At 39.8% G+C, this 20,530-nt stretch overlaps 1 protein-coding gene across 2 annotated transcripts in view; it reads left to right on the forward strand.

Annotated features, from left to right (window-relative positions):
- Positions 1-20,530, forward strand: part of CPNE4 (copine 4) — a 526,338-nt gene that overhangs the window by 339,971 nt on the left and 165,837 nt on the right. For both annotated transcript variants that reach the window (XM_058433630.1, XM_032143732.2), the window contains exons 4-5: positions 11,692-11,763; positions 15,056-15,130. In XM_058433630.1, coding sequence (XP_058289613.1) covers positions 11,692-11,763; positions 15,056-15,130 — 147 coding nt within the window. The remainder of the gene's footprint in view (positions 1-11,691; positions 11,764-15,055; positions 15,131-20,530) is intronic.

Raw genomic sequence — 20,530 nt, forward strand, 5'->3', positions numbered from 1 at the left:
ATGACCACTTGATGATAATAAATCATTTTCATAGCGAGTATTTAGTAAGAGCTGATCACATGCCAGGCAATCATGAGCTTGGTGCTATCAACACTATCATCATCATTATCATCATCACTAGGCCAAGATTACATGCCTCCTGAAGTGGCAAAGGAAGGGCTTAACACCTAACATTTGGATTCAGTCAGAGTGCTAAACTACTTTTCCCTTACCTTTAAGCTACATTACCTCTGCGCTTTTGTTTTATAAACTTAATGAGAAAAAGATTCTTATCTCTTTATAAATGCCCCAGGTCTTCCCACTGACTTCCTCCTCATTTGTCAATCGAAGGGAAGAAACTGATTTTCAGGGGGTCTTGTTATATCTCAGATATTATGTTATGTGAGGCCCTGCTTGATAAATTATGAATTAGGCTCTGGGAGCTCAACTAATTCACCAGAGTACACTAAGTTGCAGAGCGAAATTTCCAACCTAAGTTGTTCTCATTTCAATACCTGCCTTCTCATTATACCACCTTGCCTACTAAGCCACTTTCAATTTCTACAAGCCTGTGTAAATTTGAAAAGGTAGAGTAGCAATTCTTCCCAAATGCTGTCACTGTAAAACTGCCCACAGAGTGAGGATAAAGTGTCCTTCCTCACAAGTTGATAAATTGACTCCTATATCTAAAAAGTCTCTTTTTCCCAGCTCAGGCAGACCTGTAACATCTATCTGCAAATGGACACTCCACCAAAATACTCTTGGACCAAAAGGTCTAAGAAATATATAGCAGTTAGACCCCATCTTTCCCTTGACATGGATCTATTGTTTATATGGCAGTTAAGGGTAACAATAATCTGAAAATAACTGATATGTATTCAATGAATAATGCATCTATCTAATGCTCTCAATAATCAAACGCTAATATACATGTATTCACTTATTCAAATAAATATATATGGATTCTTTATCCACTTATTGGAACTTACTATGTGCCAGACACTCTTGTAGGCACTGCAGATTCAGCTGTGAACAAAGGAGGCAAAGCCCTGCCTCATGGAGCTTACCTATTCCTACATGATACAATAACAGATAATAATGATCTCATGAAAGAAAGCACACATGGGATAAGAAATAGAGGGTGGCGGGAAGGGATTGGGTGCTAATTTAGGTAGGAATATCGGGAAGCCCTTTCTGAGCAGAGTCCAGAATAAAGTGTAAAAGTGTGGGCATAAGCCATGTAAAGACATCCAGAAAAGTGTTCCAGGCAGAGGGAAGAGCAAGAGTTCTTATATTCTGCCAGATCCTATGCTGAAAGCTTCATACCAATTATCTCATTTAATCCTCACAAACCCCCTGAGGGTAAGTGTCATTATTTCATTTTGCTGCTAAGCATTTGAACCTTGAAGTAACTTGCTTAGGAGCACATGATTTTCTAATGAGGGAGGCATGAATTAAACTCAGCCTTCTGCCTCTGAGATAACATCCCCACCTCAACTACTGAACAGTTCCATGCCTTGGTCAGTCTGCAACAACCTCTTTGCCAGCACTTTTAACACAAGATTTAGAGAATGGCTGACTGCTGAGAAACAACATCTGCAAGGCCTGCATCACCAATGGATCCACAGGGACAGGGCGTTTAAATGATCGGCTCCCCAGGTTCACCAGATACGGCACTCTAACAGCTGCTGGGATCTCTTGCTGCTATGACCCTCCTTCAGTTCTGTTAGAGGCTGTGGGACCAGCATCCCAGGTTCTTCCTCCAGACACCCAAGAAATTCTCCCACATGATGTCAGTTTAAGCCAGGCAAGAATTTTCCATCCCTCCATTGCATTATTTGTAGGAAATGGCTTTATTGTTTTTCTGTATGCAAAGATAATATAGGCTCATGGCAAAAACTATTTAGAAATAGAAAAAATAAAATCACCACCATTGAGAGATAACTAGTAAAAAGCCTACCATTAAGAGATAACTACTAAACATCCTGATATCAGAATTCATGTAATGTGTCCACTTACCATGGACATTAGGGCTGTTTCCAGTTTTTTAGAATTACAACATTTTTATGAGTGTTAGGTTATATGTGTATATATATATATATATATATATAAATCTTTATGCCCTCAGACACTGACTTTTTTTAGAATGAATTAGTAACAGTGTAATATTTGAGCATTCATTTTAAGGTCCTTGCTATAAACTGCCAAATATCCCTAAAGAAAAATCGTAGCAATTTACACTGCCCCTTTCAGTGCACAAAGGTGCCTTTTCTCCTGCATCCTCAGTAACACCTCCACTTTTCACTTACTTTCTTTTGAAGCTTCTATCACCACAAAAACAAGGATGCAGCCGCTGTCCTAGTTGAATGTCCCCCTACAGAGCCTTTGCCATCCCCAGCCTAAGCAGAGAAGACACAGAGGAGAGTGTGTCATCCCTCAGTTCCCCCTTGGCCTTGGTGGCTGGTCCCATCAGAGGGTTTATTCAGAGGCTGAGGGTACAGTGAAGACATGAGACATCACTGTGGTTCTCAGCTTGGAAGACTGCCTCACTCTCACACCCTTTTCTTTCTTTATATATTCCTCCATCAGCTCCTGCCCTTCCACTTATCATCTATACTTGGAGACTCTTAGCTCAGGACTCTTCTTTGAGCCCAGACTCATGTATTCAGCATTCTCTAGATATTAATTCCACTTGTATGACTCACAGACATCTCAAACTCAGCAGCCCAAACCAAGCTCTTCATCTCCTCTTGCCCTCTCCACACCCATTGCCATCTTCCCCTTCCTCTAATGTGTCCTACTCACTCAGTAGCTCCTTCTTCTTCCCAGCAGCCAGAGGTCCAGAGCCTAGGAGCTTTCCCTCATGCCTCTCATTCACTCTCTACCCCAAAGCCCATCAATCAGTCATGAAGGCCCATCAATTCAGTGTCTCAAATATCTCCACCATCCACCCCTTTTCACCCCTTCCACAGCCAGGACTCCAGTCCAAGCCAATAGGTGACTATAATTATCTCTACGTGGGGATTTATTGAATGGGAGAGAAAAGAAGAGGAAAATAGCATTTCCCAAACATTTGTATATGCCTGATGCTGGGATCTTGTTAATGCTCATTAGATATACAATAAACCCATGGAGTAGAAAATATTACCATTTCACAGATGAGGAAACTGAGGCTCAGAGAGGTTAATCTGCCCAGGGTTCCATACCAGGGAGACTATTTGGAGCCTTATGTGTGATGCTTGCTCTACCATTCTATAGCAAGAGTGAAGCTAGGGGGCTGGTTCAGTGGCCCTTGTAGTGGTTTGAGTAAGAGGGAACTCTCCTCAATGGTAACTTCCTTGAGGATAAAGAGTGAGTGTGAATTGCTTTGTGTATCTCGTAAGGTTTACCTCAGGGCCTGATCAAGTCCTGCCTCTGTCATTTATCAGAGACAGGAGAGTTTAGCAGTTAAGGGAATGAACTCTGGAACTGGACTGTCTGGATTCAAACCCCAGCTCTGCTAATTACTGGCTATGGAACCTTGAGCAAGTTACTTACTCTCTCTGTAGTGGGCTAAACAATGGCCCCCCAAAAGATATGTCCATGCCCTGAGTCCTAAATCCTGTGAATATGAATTTATTTGAAAGAGTCTTTGCAGATCTAATTAAGTAAATGATCTCAAGATGAGAAGGTCATCCTGGATTAACCAGGTGGGCCCCAATTCTAGTGACACAGAGGAGAGACAGAAGAGAAAAGGACCACATGAAGAAGGAGGTAGAGTGAGGCAGCCACAAGCTGAGGAGCTGCAGCAGCCACCAGACGCTAGAAGAGTCAAGAAGCAGAATCTCCCCTAAAGCCTCTGGAGAGAGTGTGGCTCTGCCAATACCTTGATTTCAAACTTTTTCCCTCTAGAGCCATGAGCACATTTCTGTTGTTTTAAACCACAAAGTTTATGGTCATTTGTTATGGAGGCCCTAGCAAGTGAATATATTTGGTCAACGAAAAGAGTCAAACTATGTAAAATATATTTATTCTGAGCCAAATATGAGTGACCAATGGCCCACGACACATCCTTCAGGAAAACCTGATAACATGAGCCCAAGGTGGTCAGGCTACAACATTTTAGGGAGACATAAGACATTAATCAATACATGTAAGATATACATTGGTTCAGTCTGGAAAGGTGAGGCAACTAGAAGTGGGGTGGGGGGCATCTGGGTCATAGATAGATTCAAAAACTTTCTGGTTGGCAATGGGTTGAAACAGTTAAGTTATTGTCTAAAGACTTGGAATCAATAGAAAAGAATGCCTGGATTAAGATACGGGGTTGGTGAGACCAAGATTTTATCATGCAGATGAAGTGTCCAGGCAGCAGGCGTCAAAGAAAAGATGGCAAATGTTTCTTGTCAGACTTAAAGAGTCTTAAAGTCTGTGTTGATGTTAATTCTGGTCAGCTGGGCCTGAATTCCAAAAGGGAGGAGGGTACAATGAGGCATGTCTGACTCCCCCTTCCTATCATAGCCTAAACTAGTTTTCTTAGGTTAACTTTGGAATACCCTTGGCCAAGAGGAGGAATCCATTCAGATGGTCAGGAGGCTTAGAATTTTAATTTTGGTTTACAATTCTGTATACCTCAATTTTCTCATTCATACGTAAGCTTATAATACTTACCTTGCAGAGCTGTCATGAGAATTAAGTGAATCAATATACTTAATAAGGCACTTTACAGTGGTAGCTGGCACATAATCGGTGATTTCAAAATGGTGTTCATTATGACCCTTTAATAGTTGTGTGACCTTAGTTATTTTTGAGCCTGTGATCTTTTTCCCTGTGAAAAAGTAATAACAAAAATACTTAGCCTAACTATAGTATCTCAAAGTGGGAGTTTGCCTCTTTCACTTAAAAATGGTCAAAGAATTCCTTCAAGCATCTTCTGTCCTATGAACTGCTAACATTCAGTTGTCAAGCCTCACTGAAGACAACTCACAACCCACCAAAGGCAGTGACCGAAAGGATACTACGTGCCCTTGACCCGACAAAATGCTCTGGCTGGGACCTTAGGTGCTAGGGGATGTGGGTCCTTTTCTCTTTCTCCTGGCTGCCACCTGGTGTGGCTGGGGGAGGGAGATCAGAAGTGGAGGTGGGGGTGAATTGTGGGGCAGATGGCCTCTGACTAATAACTGAGCTGGGTCATTTGTAATGATGACAAGTCATTACCCAAGAGATGAGGCAAAGGTGTATAATTAATACACAAGCAGTCCTTAAAACTCTCTCTGAAACCCTCCTTCCATTCCTTCCCTTGCTAATGAAGTCAGAGACAGGGTAAAAGCCTGTAATTACACTTGAAGTAATTAGAACGCTGTGAAATGGAAACCTTAAGACAGGAAGCCCAAACTCATAGAATACCTATTGCTCTTGTTATTCTGACTCATACTCCCTAGGGTGGTGCTTTTGTAGGTCTCCACTGGGGAGCTGAAGACTGTACTGAATTTGCATAAAATGTAGACACACATGCACATCACCCTTTCCTTCCCCAGAGTGGCCAAGAAAGTGTCAGCATTGTGCCTTCCTCAGTTTCTGCAACTTTTACCTATTAATGAAAGTCCAAATCAGCAGAACAGATTAATTTAAAAGCCCTTCCAAAGATAATTTTTTAAAATTTGAGTATTTTATATTTAAACTGTTTTTCTACATGCAATTCTCCCTTTCTAGCTCAGTGCTTCTCAACATCAATGTGCCTGCAGAGCACCTGAGGGTCTCCTTAAAATGCAGATTTGGATTCAGTGGGTCTGGGGTGGGGCTGAGATTCTGCATTTCTTTTTTTATTTTATTTTATTTTATTATTATACTTCAGGTTTTAGGGTACATGTGCACAATGTGCAGGTTTGTTACATATGTATCCATGTGCTATGTTGGTTTGCTGCACCCATTAACTCGTCATTTAGCATTAGGTATATCTCCTAATGCTGTCCCTCCCCCCTCCCCCCACCCCACAACAGTCCCCGGAGTGTGATGTTCCCCTTCCTGTGTCCATGAGTTCTCATTGTTCAATTCCCACCTATGAGTGAGAACATGCGGTGTTTGTTTGGTTTTTTGTCCTTATGATAGTTTACTGAGAATGATGGTTTCCAGCTTCATCCATGTCCCTACAAAGGACATGAACTCATCATTTTTTATGGCTGCATAGTATTCCATGGTATATATGTGCCACATTTTCTTAATCCAGTCTATCGTTGTTGGACATTTGGGTTGGTTCCAAGTCTTTGCTATTGTGAATTTTGCTATTGCTATTTTCTAAAAGCTCCCCAGCCTTGCTGCTGCTGTTGGATGAGGGAATGGTACACAATGTGAGTAGCAAGGATAAAGTCCTTCTTGGTCCCACAAGTGACTTCACTTTCCTCCACAGCAATGATTCCAAAGTTCTCATGTAGAGCTTGAAAAATGAATAAAAATTTTCGATTGAAGGGAGAGAAGAGAAAGTGAGGAGGAAGAGTGGAAGAAGAAGGGAAAAGTGGGTGGGAAGGTAGGAGGGGAGGGAGGGAGGGAGACAGAGAATGTGTGTGAGTTCGTGTATGTGTATGATCAGGTGTCTCTTCTTATAAGGACAACAGTACGATCAGATTGGGGCCCTACCGTTATGACCTCATTTGACCTTAATTCTCTCCTTAAAGGTTTTATCTCCAAATACAGTGACTCTGGGGGTTACAGCTTCAATATGGGATACACAATTTCATCCATAATACTAAGTGACCTTAGATGAACTCCTTAATTTCTCTAAGACTCGATTCCTTCATAACAATTGCTTGGAGGCAAGAAAGAGTTTGATCATTAAATCACAAGAAATGAGTTCATCTAATTAGCATTAAGTGTTCCACATATCATCTGTCACAGAATAAGTGTCTTGGTTGTGTTCCTCCAGACACAGTCAAGCATTGGAGGGTAAGTAGATTATTCGTGAGGTGAAGGAAACAGCAGGACAGAAAAAGAGAAGTGAGATAGCAAAGAGAAAACAGCCAATAAAATAAAGGGTGCATTAGTTAACAAATCACCACCAGGAGAAACTGGAGCTTCATTTCACTGGGACAAGTCAGGCACCCATATTGAACAAACACCCAGTGTCAGCCCTCACTGCTGAGGCAAAAGAGCAGAGATATTTATGTACCAAAGACCATCAGTCATTGGTTGAGATCTGCTTCCAAGGGATGCCTACCTCCCCACTTCCATCTTGCTGTGCTTGTGGATGGTAGCCATGGATACCAGAGGAAACTTTCAGGCAAAGAGATGCCTGAATTGGCTGTTGGAAGCCCTACTAGCTCTGCAAGAGGGAGGCCTGGGCAGTTCTGGGCAGGTTTTCCTTGCCTGCTGCAGTGAGAGACCAGGAAACCTTAGTTCTCTGTAGTGGTTGGTCCTAGTACTTGTACTAGGAGTTTGCAAAACACTAGAGAGACTCCTGTACCAAAGAATTCTAGGGCCAAACAAGTGTAAGGAATGCTTGTTTCATGGGATTCACAGCTAAAGCTCTGTTGAAGTCCTGTAGTTGAAATGTTAAACTTTGTATAATCCTATAAATTCTAAACTTATTTACACAAACACTTTTTCAAATAATATGTATTTACCTTTTAAGGAATAGAAGTTCTATAATGCATGTTTTGGGGCTATCAAATTAAAGCTAGTAGAGATTTCACTACATTGTAAGATGTTTTTAATCTGTTTCTACTCACCATTGTAGCCTATGAACAGTAACTGGTACCTAGAAAGTATTCAATAAATAATTTGTTATTGTGAAAATTAGCCGGGCGTGGTGGCGGGCACCTGTAGTCCCAGCTACTCGGAGAGGCTGAGAAGGGAGAATGGCGTGAACCCGGGAGGCGGAGCTTGCAGCGAGCCGAGATCGTGCCACTGCACTCCAGCCTGGGTGACAGAGCGAGACTCCGTCTCCAAAAAAAAAAAAAAAAAAAAAAAAAAAAAAAATATCAAAAAATATTTCTGAAAATATTTTCAATAAAAGCAGCCTCATGAAAAATGACTGTCTAGTTCCCAAAATGACTGTTTTGAAAGACTCAGGAATAAAGTTCAGCTGAATATAAACTTGTTGAAATACTGACCAGTTTATTCTCCTTGCTTTGTCCCCACTTAATGAAACAGTGCATTTTTCTAAAATTGAAGACCCATGCTGTTAGAAGCCATTGTCCACTTTACTAGAGAAGAACCACTTCTCCCCAGATCCATGGGTGGATGCAGATAAGAGGGCTAATGGTGCTAAGGCCTCTCTGGTCCAACCTTGCTAAAAAGAGTATTTCAACTTCTATTTCCTCCCTCTACACTTCACCCTTTTGTTGAATACTAAGGTTTGCAGCTGTGACCTCATCATAGGGTGTAAAGAATCAAATTAAGGAACTTCTGACAAATGCATCCCTTTTAACCTTGATGTCAGGCACAATTTGCTATTTGTTGGCCTCAAATGTCAGCTGAAGCCAGGGTGAGAGTCCTTGTGACTCTGACTTTCTCATCTTCTGTCAAGACCTAAAGCATTTTTGAGCTGGGTGTAGTTGCTACAGCTGCAACAAAGTATACATGATAAGTGGTATTTGCAACAAATAGGCTTTTCTCTACAGGTCACTGCTCCACCTGGGCTTCCTTGCTATTTTTGCCCAACTGTCCTGAGAATAGCAACATCAATGGCAAGTCATTTCTTGTCCATCATTATTACAATGGAAAATTCGAAACCCTGATTATTACTCATCCCTTGGAGCTGAGATGGAAACCTCGAGGCTGTAAAACACCACTTGCATACCCAAATGCCCATTTCCTAAGGGATATTTCCTGGGAAATTGTTTATCTTCCTAGCATTTGCAAAAGGCAAAAGCTGGCATACAGCAGCATTTTCTTCATTCCCTGCAAATGGAACATTGGTATTTCTAGATAAGTTAAGAGTGAGGAGAGAGAACTGTGGCCATCCAGGCTCTCTTGGGATTAGTCTCCTTTACTCTTCCTTGAATAAAGATAATGTGAATCTTTTAAGACACTGTCTGTAAAAAATTGTCTACCCACAACTGCTAATGCAATGAGTGGGCTACTATAGGGCCGAGAAGGTTGTTGGGGTCTTCTGACGTCAGGAGAGTAGGTGACCAATGTGGATGAAACACAGTGACAATGGACATTAGTATTTCTGAGACCAGATTTGTTTGGGAAATGGGATATGTTGCCTTTCTTTAGTCAGATGTTGACCTGGCTACTGCTTACAGATGACCATTGTTTTGTCATTTACTCATGTGTCTTCCCCACTTCCCTTGCTGGAAAAAACCTGCAGAGAAACTGTAAGCTCCATGAGGTTAGACATTGCATCAGATTTTACTTACCACTCTATTCTTAGTGCCTACCACCAAGTCTAGCATACAGTGGGGGCCAAATAAATATTTGTAGAATGAATAAAGCATCTGCAACATAATATGTACTCCTTAAGTGAGAGTTTCCATTGCTACATTGCTGTCATTGTTGTCGTCATCATCACAATCATGATCATGATCATCGTCATCCTCACCAGGTGATTTTTTTTACAGACATATTTTCTCTTCAGATTATAGCAGACTGAACGTCAAGATCTTTAAATCTGCTTGTCCTAGGGAAGTTCTCGGGACTTCTTGCATTTGGCACTAGTAAAGACTTGGTATTTTCATTGCTGCAACACAGAGACAAAAATAAATGAAAATTTCAAAGAATGAGTTTACCTCCTGACCTTTCATGGTGATCTCCTTTCCTGTCTTTCTGTGAATCATATATGTACAGTATCATTGCTCTCTGCTAATAAAAAATTACTTCAAAACTTAAAAAAATTACTTCAAAAGCTTAAAAAAACAAACATTTGTTATCTCAGTTGCTGCATGTCAGGAATCAGGGTACAGCTTTTCTGAGTCCTCTTCATATATTTTTGTCTCTGTGTTACAGCAATGAAAACACCAAGTCTCTACTAGTGCCAAATGCAAGGGTCTCTCATGAAGCTGCAATCAAGGTGCAGTTACCTCAAGGCTCAACTTAGAGGAGAATCTTCTTCCAGGCTTATGCTCCTGGCTGTTGGCCAGAGACTTCAGTTTCTTGCCACATGGGTCTGTCTATAGGACTACTCACAATCTGTCAGCTAGCTTCTTCCAGAGCAAAGGCTCTGAGAGAAAGAATGAGAGACAGTGGTAAGATATAAGATATCATCTCATATAAGATAGTGATAAGAGATAAGTCACAGTCATTTTGTAACCTATTCTCAGAAGTGATATCCCATCACTTTGTATTATTCTGTTTTTTAGAAGCAAGTCACTGGGTCCATCCCACACTTGAGGGGAGAATATTACACAATAGCATGAATATTATGAAGCTAGGATCATTGTGGAACATGTTAAATAGAAGCTTCCAGCCACAATGGATGATGTTGTTCCCTCTAAGCATGAGTGTAGCTTTAACTTGGTTCTTTTTTTTTTTAATTATACTTTAAGTTCTAGGGTACATGTGCACAACATACAGGTTTGTTACATATGTATACATCGGCCATGTTGGTGTGCTGCACCCATTAACTCGTCATTTACATTAGGTATATCTCCTAATGCTATCCCTCCCCCTCCCCCCACCCCATGACAGGCCCTGGTGTGTGATGTTCCCCTTCCTGTGTCCAAGTGTTCTCATTGTTCAATTCCCACCTATAACTGAGAACATGCAGTGTTTGGTTTTTTGTCCTTGGAATAGTTTGCTGAGAATGATGGTTTCCAGCTTCATCCATGTCCCTACAAAGGACATGAACTCATCATTTTTTATGGCTGCATAGTATTCCATGGTATATATGTGCCACATTTTCTTAATCCAGTCTATCACTGATAGATATTTGGGTTGGTTCCAAGTCTTTGCTATTGTGAATAGTGCCTCAATAAACATACGTGTGCATGTGTCTTTATAGCAGCATGATTTATAACCCTTTGGGTATATACCCAGTAATGGGATGGCTGGGTCAAATGGTATTTCTCGTTGTAGATCTTTTAGCCCTTTGCTTCTTCAAGAATCATGGGTTGCCAACCAATCATGGCTTCAATGCCTTGTCAAACTTCTCTTTCAAAAAAGGAAGAAAGAGGAAAAACAGAATGGGGCAAGTTCTGCTAGGAATAGCTTTCAATATGATGATGATTTTAGCTGTCATCGCACAGGTGCATTCGCATTGAATCATGAAGAGAACCCCAATTACTCCTGTTGGCTTGTCTGAGCATCAGTTTTCTGATGACTTACTTTATGGCTTCTTAATGAATATATTAAAAATGGAACTCTAGAGGTATATTTAGCCCTTGAGTTCCTTTCCCTCCCTGCACCCCATCCCCTACTTTGCCTGGAGGCTTAATGATATATTTGAGATCATTTTGAAACTTTATCTGCTTTGTCTTAACATTCATGTTCAAAGTTGTTTGTCTAATTTTAATATAAATCCTTCATCAACAATTAAGCCACCTCCCAATTGACTGCATTATCTGTAATTCTTCGCTCACTAACTGTCTCATATCACACGCCATAAGAAGAAAGAGAAAAGGGAATAACCTATATTAGGAGAGGCTCATTGACAAATCTTGAAATATAAATTGACACAAATGTGAATGCAGAGTTTTGTAAAAAAAAAAAATATATATATATATATATAGTTTAGTTTTAAAAATAGATCTGCAGTTAAATGACTAGTATCCCTACCTTTTGTTTCCTTTTGTGCAGATTGTTTCCCAGAGAAAGCTGTCCAAATCCTTGCTGAAGCATGGGAACACAGCAGGGAAATCTTCCATCACGGTAAGCAAGCCCTCCCTAAGCAGCTGTCTGCCTGAGCGGAGGGCCTGGGCGGACTGGCCAGCTCAAACCGGACACTTGGGAAGCACACTTTCTGATATTGGGAGTTGATGCCACAACTACTGATGATTGATTTCAATTATTGAAATCATTCCCTTATTTTTCTTTCTTTCTCTTTTCTGACAATACAATTTTGATCTTTCTAACTCTAGGAAAAATAAAAAAGGAAAAGCATTTGAAAATAAGGTTATTTAATTCTAGTAAGCACTTCTGCAATTGCAAGATAGATTTTAGTGGAGGAGAAAGATGTAGTTGTTGAGCACAGTGAGATTATGGAATTGTCTAGCATTTTCACACCAGCAAAGCTACAAAGCTACCTGTCCTTGTCTCTCATTTATTTTGAGAATTAAAATTTTGCTTTGATAGCATTTACTTCAAGGTTTGGTTTGTTGCCTGAGAAACAAAGAGCTCAGCATTTAACGCTCCTCTTTGATATAATAGTTTGGAAGTTTACTGTGTGATTCAGCAGCCACTAGCCACATGTGATTATTTAAATTTTAATAAAACTATTTAAAATTAAATATTCAGTCCCTTAATCATGCTGGCCACATATCCAGTGCTCAATAGTTACAAGTAGTTAGCAGCTACCATATGGGACAGTGTAGATTATAAAACATTTCTATAATTGCAGAATGTTCTATTGGGTAATGCTAGAAGTATTTCTAAATAAAAGCTTACATTTTCGAATGGAATGCCTGGTATTTGAAACTTTGACATCTTCTATTAGAGACCTTGAAAAAGGTAGAGAATGTGGCCCAACCATTTGGATGTATAGAGCGAAAAAACAAACAAAAAGACAAGCAAAAGAAACAAGGTAGAAAAAACTACAGAGAAATTCTGAATTGCTAGAGAGGCAAATTGCCAGAAAGCAAACCTCTTGAGTTCTTTTGAACATTCCTTTTTAACTAGAGAGAAACCGAGCTTTTGTTTTTGTTTTTGGTCTTGTCTTTGTTTTTTTTTTTTTTTTTTTTTTGAGACAGTGTCTCGCCCTGTCACCCAGACTGGAGTGCAATGGCACGGTCTCAGCTCACTACAACCTCCACCTTCCAGGTTCAAATGATTCTCCTGCCTCAGCCTCCCAAGTAGCTGGGATTGAAGGCACCCGCCACCACACCCAGCTAATTTTTGTATTTTTAGTAGAGATAGTGTTTCATTATGTTGGCCAGGCTGGTCTCCAACTCCTTACCTTGTGATCCGCCTGCCTCGGCTTCGAGCCACCGTACCCGGCCCTGATTTTTTTTTTCTTTTTTTAAGCGCAGGAAAAAATCAAAAGAGCTGTCAGTGAAAGTTGTGGCCATTCTCACAAGAACTTACCTGAGTTTGTTGCTTGAATATTTTAAATGACACTGTCATGTTAAAGCTTTTTCTTGACTGCCATCTTCAATCATGAGTCAAAGTGTTATCTGAAGACACTGATGGTGCTCTGAAAAGCCATGGACCCACGGGTTCACTCCCAAAGCCCACAAAACCAGTAGATCCAGGTATGAATTTGCTATGGTTCTTTCTCAGAAGAACAAAATCTCATCTTGCCATATTTTCTCTAACATATCCTGAGATTTTCTTTCTCCACACATCCAAGAAGAGTTTGATCTTTTTCTTTTCTTTTTTTTTTTTTTGAGACGGAGTCTTACCCAGTCGCCCAGGCTGGAGCACAGTGGCGCGATCTCGTCTCACTGCAAGCTCCGCCTCCCGGTTTCACGCGTTCTCCTGCCTCAGCCTCCCGAGTAGCTGGGACTACAGGCGCCCGCCACCACGCCCGGCTAATGTTTTTGTATTTTTTTAGTACAGATGGGGTTTCACCGTGTTAGCCAGGATGGTCTCGGTCTCCTGACCTCGTGATCTGCCCGCCACTGCCTCCCAAAGTGCTGGGATTACAGGCGTGAGCCACTGCCCCCAGCCCCATTTAATTTTAAGTATTTAAATGCTCCTCAACTTTGAGTTTTTAGATCAAAACGTTAGCTTTAATAGCTTCTAGAAAACACTTGAAAAGGTGCGTGAAATTTTCTAGGTCTCTGCAGATGGTGCAAATCATAACTTTCATCAGTTTTCCAAAGGTGTCTGTGACCACAAAATACTGAAAGGTCAGTAATCAAATGAAGTATAAGAAGCATTAAGGTGGTAAGGGACAAAAGATGACCAAATGAAAAATACAAATATGATAGTTCTTGGGTTATCAACCAGTTCCGGAGTTTTTCCTATATATCTGGATTCACAATCTCTACTCTCAGTTGTTAACACATTTTTGGGTCTGTCTTATGGTAGCCATCTTAGCTTTAAGATTCAGTGTAAATAATTTAAATTTTCCAAAATATTTGGAATACTACCAGTGACTATTGAGAGCATATGGACCCAACTCACAATGGAATTGTTGAGCTCATATAGAAAAGAGGTAAAACTGAATTATCAGTATCTTAATATAAGCAATTTGATAAGCATATCCATGTGCTGTGACCACAGAATATGTGGTAAATCCTAACATTATTTATAAAGGTTTTAACTTATCTGCAACTTGACTGGCTTCTAGATTTTTATTGCTTTTGTTGTCATTATTTTTCTCCTGACTTTCTCCACCAACTTCTGCTCCAAGGCTTTGTTGAGAGTCACTAACTATTAAGTATTGGAAAATGACCTATTATGAGAAAGCATTTTGGACAATAATTTCTTCACTTATACCAAAATCTTTGTCAGGAATGGTCTGTACTTGGGTGTTAGGGCTTAGATGCTTACGTATACCCACATCTTCATCTCAGAAAACCCAGGGACAGTCTTTTGAAAAATAGGAATTAGAAAAATTTGACATAGAAACTAGTTTATTCCACCATTTCTTGTTGGTCTCACTCAAAACAGTAAAGAAATATTGCTGTTTTTCCTTCTCTATAATTTACCAAAGGGAGACATTGTAGTTAATTATAGAAATACTATCCAATGCCATGTGACCTTTAAAGAAAGAAGCTCTTCCAAACTGCTCTTCTATTTCTTCCTTCAGCTTGGGTCCCATCTCTTACGTTCGCATGCTCAGCATAAGTGGTGTCTAGTTATTTACCATTGTCTATTCCAGGGAGTTCCCTTGAATACCTAGAATTGCTGTGCTATAGTCACTAGGGTTGTGGAAAAACTCTTTGCCCAACATTTGTCTTTGTTGAGTTTTGAACCAAACAGGAACTAAATTTGCTCATGGGTTCTGGAGCTAAGGAGTTCACCCTCTACTGCAGCTGATGTGTGCTTTTTCCTTTAGGTGATTGCTGAAGAATTATCTGGCAATGACGACTACGTTGAGCTTGCATTCAATGCACGGAAATTGGATGACAAGGTAAAGTGTTTGACATTAACCTTATTGAAGGAAGTAATAAAGCTAGCACACAGTTTAATCAGATTTCCCCCTGCAGCTATTTTTCCCTTTCCTCTCACATTATCAAACGGATCCAAAAATTCAGAGAGGTCTACAAAGTAAGGTTTCCCCCACATTAAGAAGCGATTAATGAGAAGGGGAAGGGACTGTAATTAAAACAGTACAATTCTATGACACCAAGACTGTTTGCAAATGCCACAGGTGAGATGTGCACAGGTAAATATGATTTAACCCCATTTCTGGGGACATTCTAGGGAGAGGAGAAGATGTGAAAGGGAAGAAAAATGACATTTATTAAGCACCTATGTTTGCCAAGTACAGGTTTAAGAGCTTTTTATGTGGTATCACATTTATTCATTTGTACAACTCCTATTTATCGGGTATTAATAGTCAGCCGATTTATGCATTCACTGGTTCACTGTTTTATTTGTTAATTTGTTCACTCATTCATCATTCATTTTCCAAACCTTTGTTGTGTGCTTGTTGTGCATGTGGTGCTGGAAAAAAGGCATATCAAAAATAGACATTCCACTCTCACATCTGCAACCTGGAATTCATCATTGAAGTAAAACATACATCTAAAAAACAAATGATATAGTAATACTATATCCATAATAGAATTGGATAAGTGATATATAATAGTGTGTCCTGGTAAGGCCAACTTATTCTACCTGGGGACATCAGGAAATACTTTATCCTTATAAACTAATTATATTTGGATTTTAAAAATGTCTTGAGTAGATTATATGAAACTATCACAGACTGCTACATTCTTAACATTAGCATGAACTAGGTGCTGGGAACTGCAGTGTGCATTGATGTCAGTTGGGAGCAAGTTTTAACTTCACCTTTTCACAACTGTTATGCTCCTTCTCCTTCATCATCTCCCCAAATTTCAGAAAAACTCCCAAAACTTCTTTGTAGTATCTTCCCTGGTGCTATTATAAGCCACTGGTTCAGTGTATAGCAGTTTTAAGCTACTTGCTTAATGGCTTATAATGGTTTCTCTACACTTAGTAGGCTCTTAATTACCTCTAATTTGTCATCTAACTGATTTGTGTTACAGTAAAAGGGGGCTTGGAGGTTTGTTGGACCAGTTGGCTTTGAAGTGTTTGAGCAGTTTCCCTTTAGTCAAATGAACACTTGCTCATAGAACTGAAAGAGCTACCTGCAGCACTTAAAATGATTCTAAATAGCTATTCTCACCATTGGCTGTACTGATTGTCCAGGACCCTGGTCATTGCTGGGCCTCAATGCCCCAGTGCTGGAGACCCCAGTTCCTTCATAATGTGGCTGTGTCTTGTCCAGATCCTTAGTAATTCAGAGAACAAATCACTGGCCTTTGCTCCAGTTTGGACTGGAAGGTAAATGGTCTCAGATGGAAAGACGGCAAAGTTGTAGAATGGAGGAGTAAGATGATATCATAAAGATCATTTCACACAACCTCTTCAGGAAATGAGGGCTCAGCAAGGTGTGATGGTTTACCCAAAGACACAATACTACTGCTCTGGTTTTCTACTGCTGCATGGTAAACCATCTATTCTGCATGGTAAACTATCAAATCTAGCAACCTAAATGAAGAACTATTCCGTTATAGCTAATGATTGTGAGGGTCAGAAATTCAATCAGGGTTCAGTTGAGCAGTTCTGCTGTCTATGATGTTGATGCAAGTCACTCAGTGGTACTTAGCTGGTGGATGAGCTTGTCTGGAGGTTCTACACTAGCTCTATGCACATGCCTGGCACATGAAATGGCTGAATGGCTGGGCTTAGCTGGAACAGTCTACCAGAGTGCCTGCATGGTGGTCCTGGGGTAGTCACACTTCCTTCGGAGTATCTGGCTTCTCTCAGAGCATTTGAAGAGGACAAGGGAGATGCTCCATGGCCTTTTCTCACCCCTTCCTGGCCTTGGAAGTCATGCGTCATCACTTCTGCTGCATTCTTTTGGTTTCAAGTGAGTCATAAGGCCAGCCCAGATTCTAGGACTCCACATCGTGTTAGGTCAGTGGCAAACTCATACTGTAGAAAAAGCATGTGGACTATGAACTTGCGGTGATCATGTTTACAAAATGCAAACTGCCACAATATTTTTGTGATATAAATAGAATAAAATAATATAATTATTTCATGTCACAGCTGGAAAAATAGTTCCCAGATGCTCTCAAGGAGGACCCTTTTCTAGCTTTTAGCATTAAACAATTTTATAACTATCTACATGTTAGCAGTTAAAACTTACTGTATCTAGTTAAACTTATTGTATGACTAAAAGTCACTATAAAATAATAATGCTAATTTTTTATTGTGTTAATGAATATCATGAAAGTCACTAGTTTCTACATACATGTAAAAATTGAAGTATGAATATGTAGGAAAAGTATGCTATATCCAATTCAGACAATGGTTGTAGAATGCCTGGATCTCCAGTCCCTTGGCAGTAACTCTGGTAGCCTCCAGGAGTCTACATACTTTAGGTAGAAAGCCACTGTCTAATCCAACTGCCTTATTTTAAATATGAAAATTTTAAGGTTCAGAGATGTGGCATGACTTACAGAAAGCCACACAGGCACACACTCACAAAAAAATCAATGCAAGAGAGGGACTCAAACAGATCGTCTGACAAAATCTAAGTCTTTTGGAGCAGAGAGTTAATGAATAGAAGGTGGTTTGGTCTCAGAATATGGAAGACTTGGAAATGTTTTCATGTATTTCAGGGAAGTAGGAAGCCAGGAAGAGGGGAAGTAAGAGGGGAGGTAAGAGGGGAGGTCAGGCAGCAGTCCTCCAAGTGTGATGCATGGTCCCAATACCTTTGCAGGGGAACCCATGAAGTCAATACTATTTTCACAATAATGCTAAGACATAATTTTCTTTATTCACTCTCATTCTCTCACACATGTAAAGTGGAGTTCTTCAGAGGCTACATGATGCCTAATATCACAACAGATTGAATACAGCACAAATATAAGGATTCTGCTGCATTCTATTAAGCTAATCATTAAATTGGTGTGCAGAAATGTAAACTAATACCATTCTTCTCACTATTTTTAAAGTTTGGAAAATATAATAATTTTTCCATTAAAATACTATTTTTGTCATGATGTAGTAGGTTTATTTTATTATTTTTAAGCAATGAACAAATATTTTAACAATTTAACAGTTTTATAATATGGTAAATATTAATACATACAACAAAACAAAAACTCTTTGGGATCCCCAATAACAACTTTTTTTTTTTTTTTTTTTTTTTGAGATGGAGTCTCACTCTGTCGCCCAGGCTGGAGTTCAGTGGCGCAATCTCGGCTCACTGCAAGCTCCGCCTCCCAGGTTCACGCCATTATCCTGCCTCAGCCTCTCCGAGTAGCTGGGACTACAGGCGCCCGCCACCACGCCCGGCTAATTTTTTTGTATTTTTAGTAGAGACGGGGTTTCACCGTGGTCTCGATCTCCTGACCTCATGATCCACCCGCCTCGGCCTCCCAAAGTGCTGGGATTACAAGCATGAGCCACCACGCCCGGCCCCCAATAACTTTTAAGAATGTAAAGGGGTCTTAAGACCAAAAGTTTGAGAACCCCTGTTATAGGGTATATGGGAAAGCACTAAGTACTTTTGCAAACCACAGTGACAGAGAAATGCACCATTCTTTTTGACAGAAATAGTCATTTTTAACTTGTCTTTCAGCAGACTAGCAATCATCTCCCCACTCTTCAATGAGAGTAAGTACATAAAATAGCTTAGGTTTGTGATAAATAACTTATTTATCTAATGTTAATGCAGTTCACTTAGTAGAGAAAGGGACTTTCTAACTTGTAAAGCACATTTGTTACATTAGCAACTAGTCGGCAATTAATCTAACAAGTAAGTAGAGGCAGAAATGTAATAATCACTTTGGAACATTCAAGCTGACAAAGGATTCTTTCTCTTCCCATTCTTGAGAAAGTATTCATATTGGTGCATTGGAACTAATTCCCACATTGGTGGTCTCCACATATGTAACAGTAATCATTATAGACTGCATTTTCAGTGTTCCTATGATGCTAGTTTGATGGGGTGCAATATAAGTAAACAAATCTGTCTCTAAAGTAGAGGTTGACAAACTTTTCAATAAAGGGCTAGTTGATAAATATTTTAGGTTTTGCAGGACACCTGATCTCTGTCCCCACTACTCAGCTCTGCCTTTGAAGCATGAAAACAGCCATAGACAATACAAAAATGAATGAGTGTGGCAGTGTTCCAATAAAACTTTATTCACAAAAACAAACAGTAAGCCAGATTTGGCTCATGTGCCATAGTTTGCTGACCCCTACTCTAAAACAATGTAAAATCTCTACCTGCTGTGACGTGATTTTACTATGTTTAAGTATGCCTGCTTGAAACTGTAATCTGGTCTGCATTAATGATAGAAAATTAAAATTATTGAGCATCTATTATGCACCAAGTATCAGGTGTCTAACCTACATTATCCCCAAAACTCACAAGCATATTCCCAGAAGTTAGTATCATTATTTCCATTTTACAGATAAAGATACTCAGATCAGACATTTCCCAGAGTCACAGAATTAGTAAGCTATACAGATTGGATATGCCTGCATCTTTCAGATAATTTCTTCTAGGTCCAATATTCCATTTTCAAGATCACTGTCATGGATATGAACTGCTTCCTAATTGCTTATCACCCTCTTACTTAGCTAAATTAATTTCTTTTATATTGAACTAAAAAAGCAGAATAATATGATCTCTGTGTTATTAAAGAATTTTAGCACAGCAACACTTCAGTAAAATGCCCTATTCATTCATCTATTTATTGAACTGAACTGTCCCAATGGCTGTCTTAGTGCTAATAATCAAGTTTTAAAAAGCTGAAAATTCCAAATTAAAGTGACCACACAATTAGACCCAGAGTTGTTGTTTTGAAGCTATGAATTTCTGAGCGTACACTTGAGATTTTGAGGTGCTTATGAATTATTTCATTTCCATGAATCAGATGCCTTCTTAATAGTAATCATTCCTGATATTTGTATAGTTTTTTACAAAATGCCTTCATGAATTTTGTCTTCTATTGATAATCATCATAGTGGCCAACGTTTTTTTTTAATATTTCAACTTTTATTTTAGATTCAGGGGTTACATGTGCAGGTTTGTTACATGAGTATATTGCATGACACTGAGGTTTGGAGTACAATTGATCTCACTACCCATGTAGTAAGCACAGGACCCAACAGGCAGTTTTTCAGCCCTTGCTCCCCTCCCTCTCTCACTGCTCCAGTAGTCACCATTGTCCACTGTTCCCATCTTTATGTCCATGTATACCCAATGCTTAGCTCTCAGAAGTGAGAACATGTGGCATTTGATTTTCCGTTGCTGTGT

This window comes from Hylobates moloch, unplaced genomic scaffold, assembly GCF_009828535.3.
Source record: "Hylobates moloch isolate HMO894 unplaced genomic scaffold, HMol_V3 SCAFFOLD_22, whole genome shotgun sequence".
Classification (NCBI taxonomy): Eukaryota; Metazoa; Chordata; class Mammalia; order Primates; family Hylobatidae; genus Hylobates; species Hylobates moloch.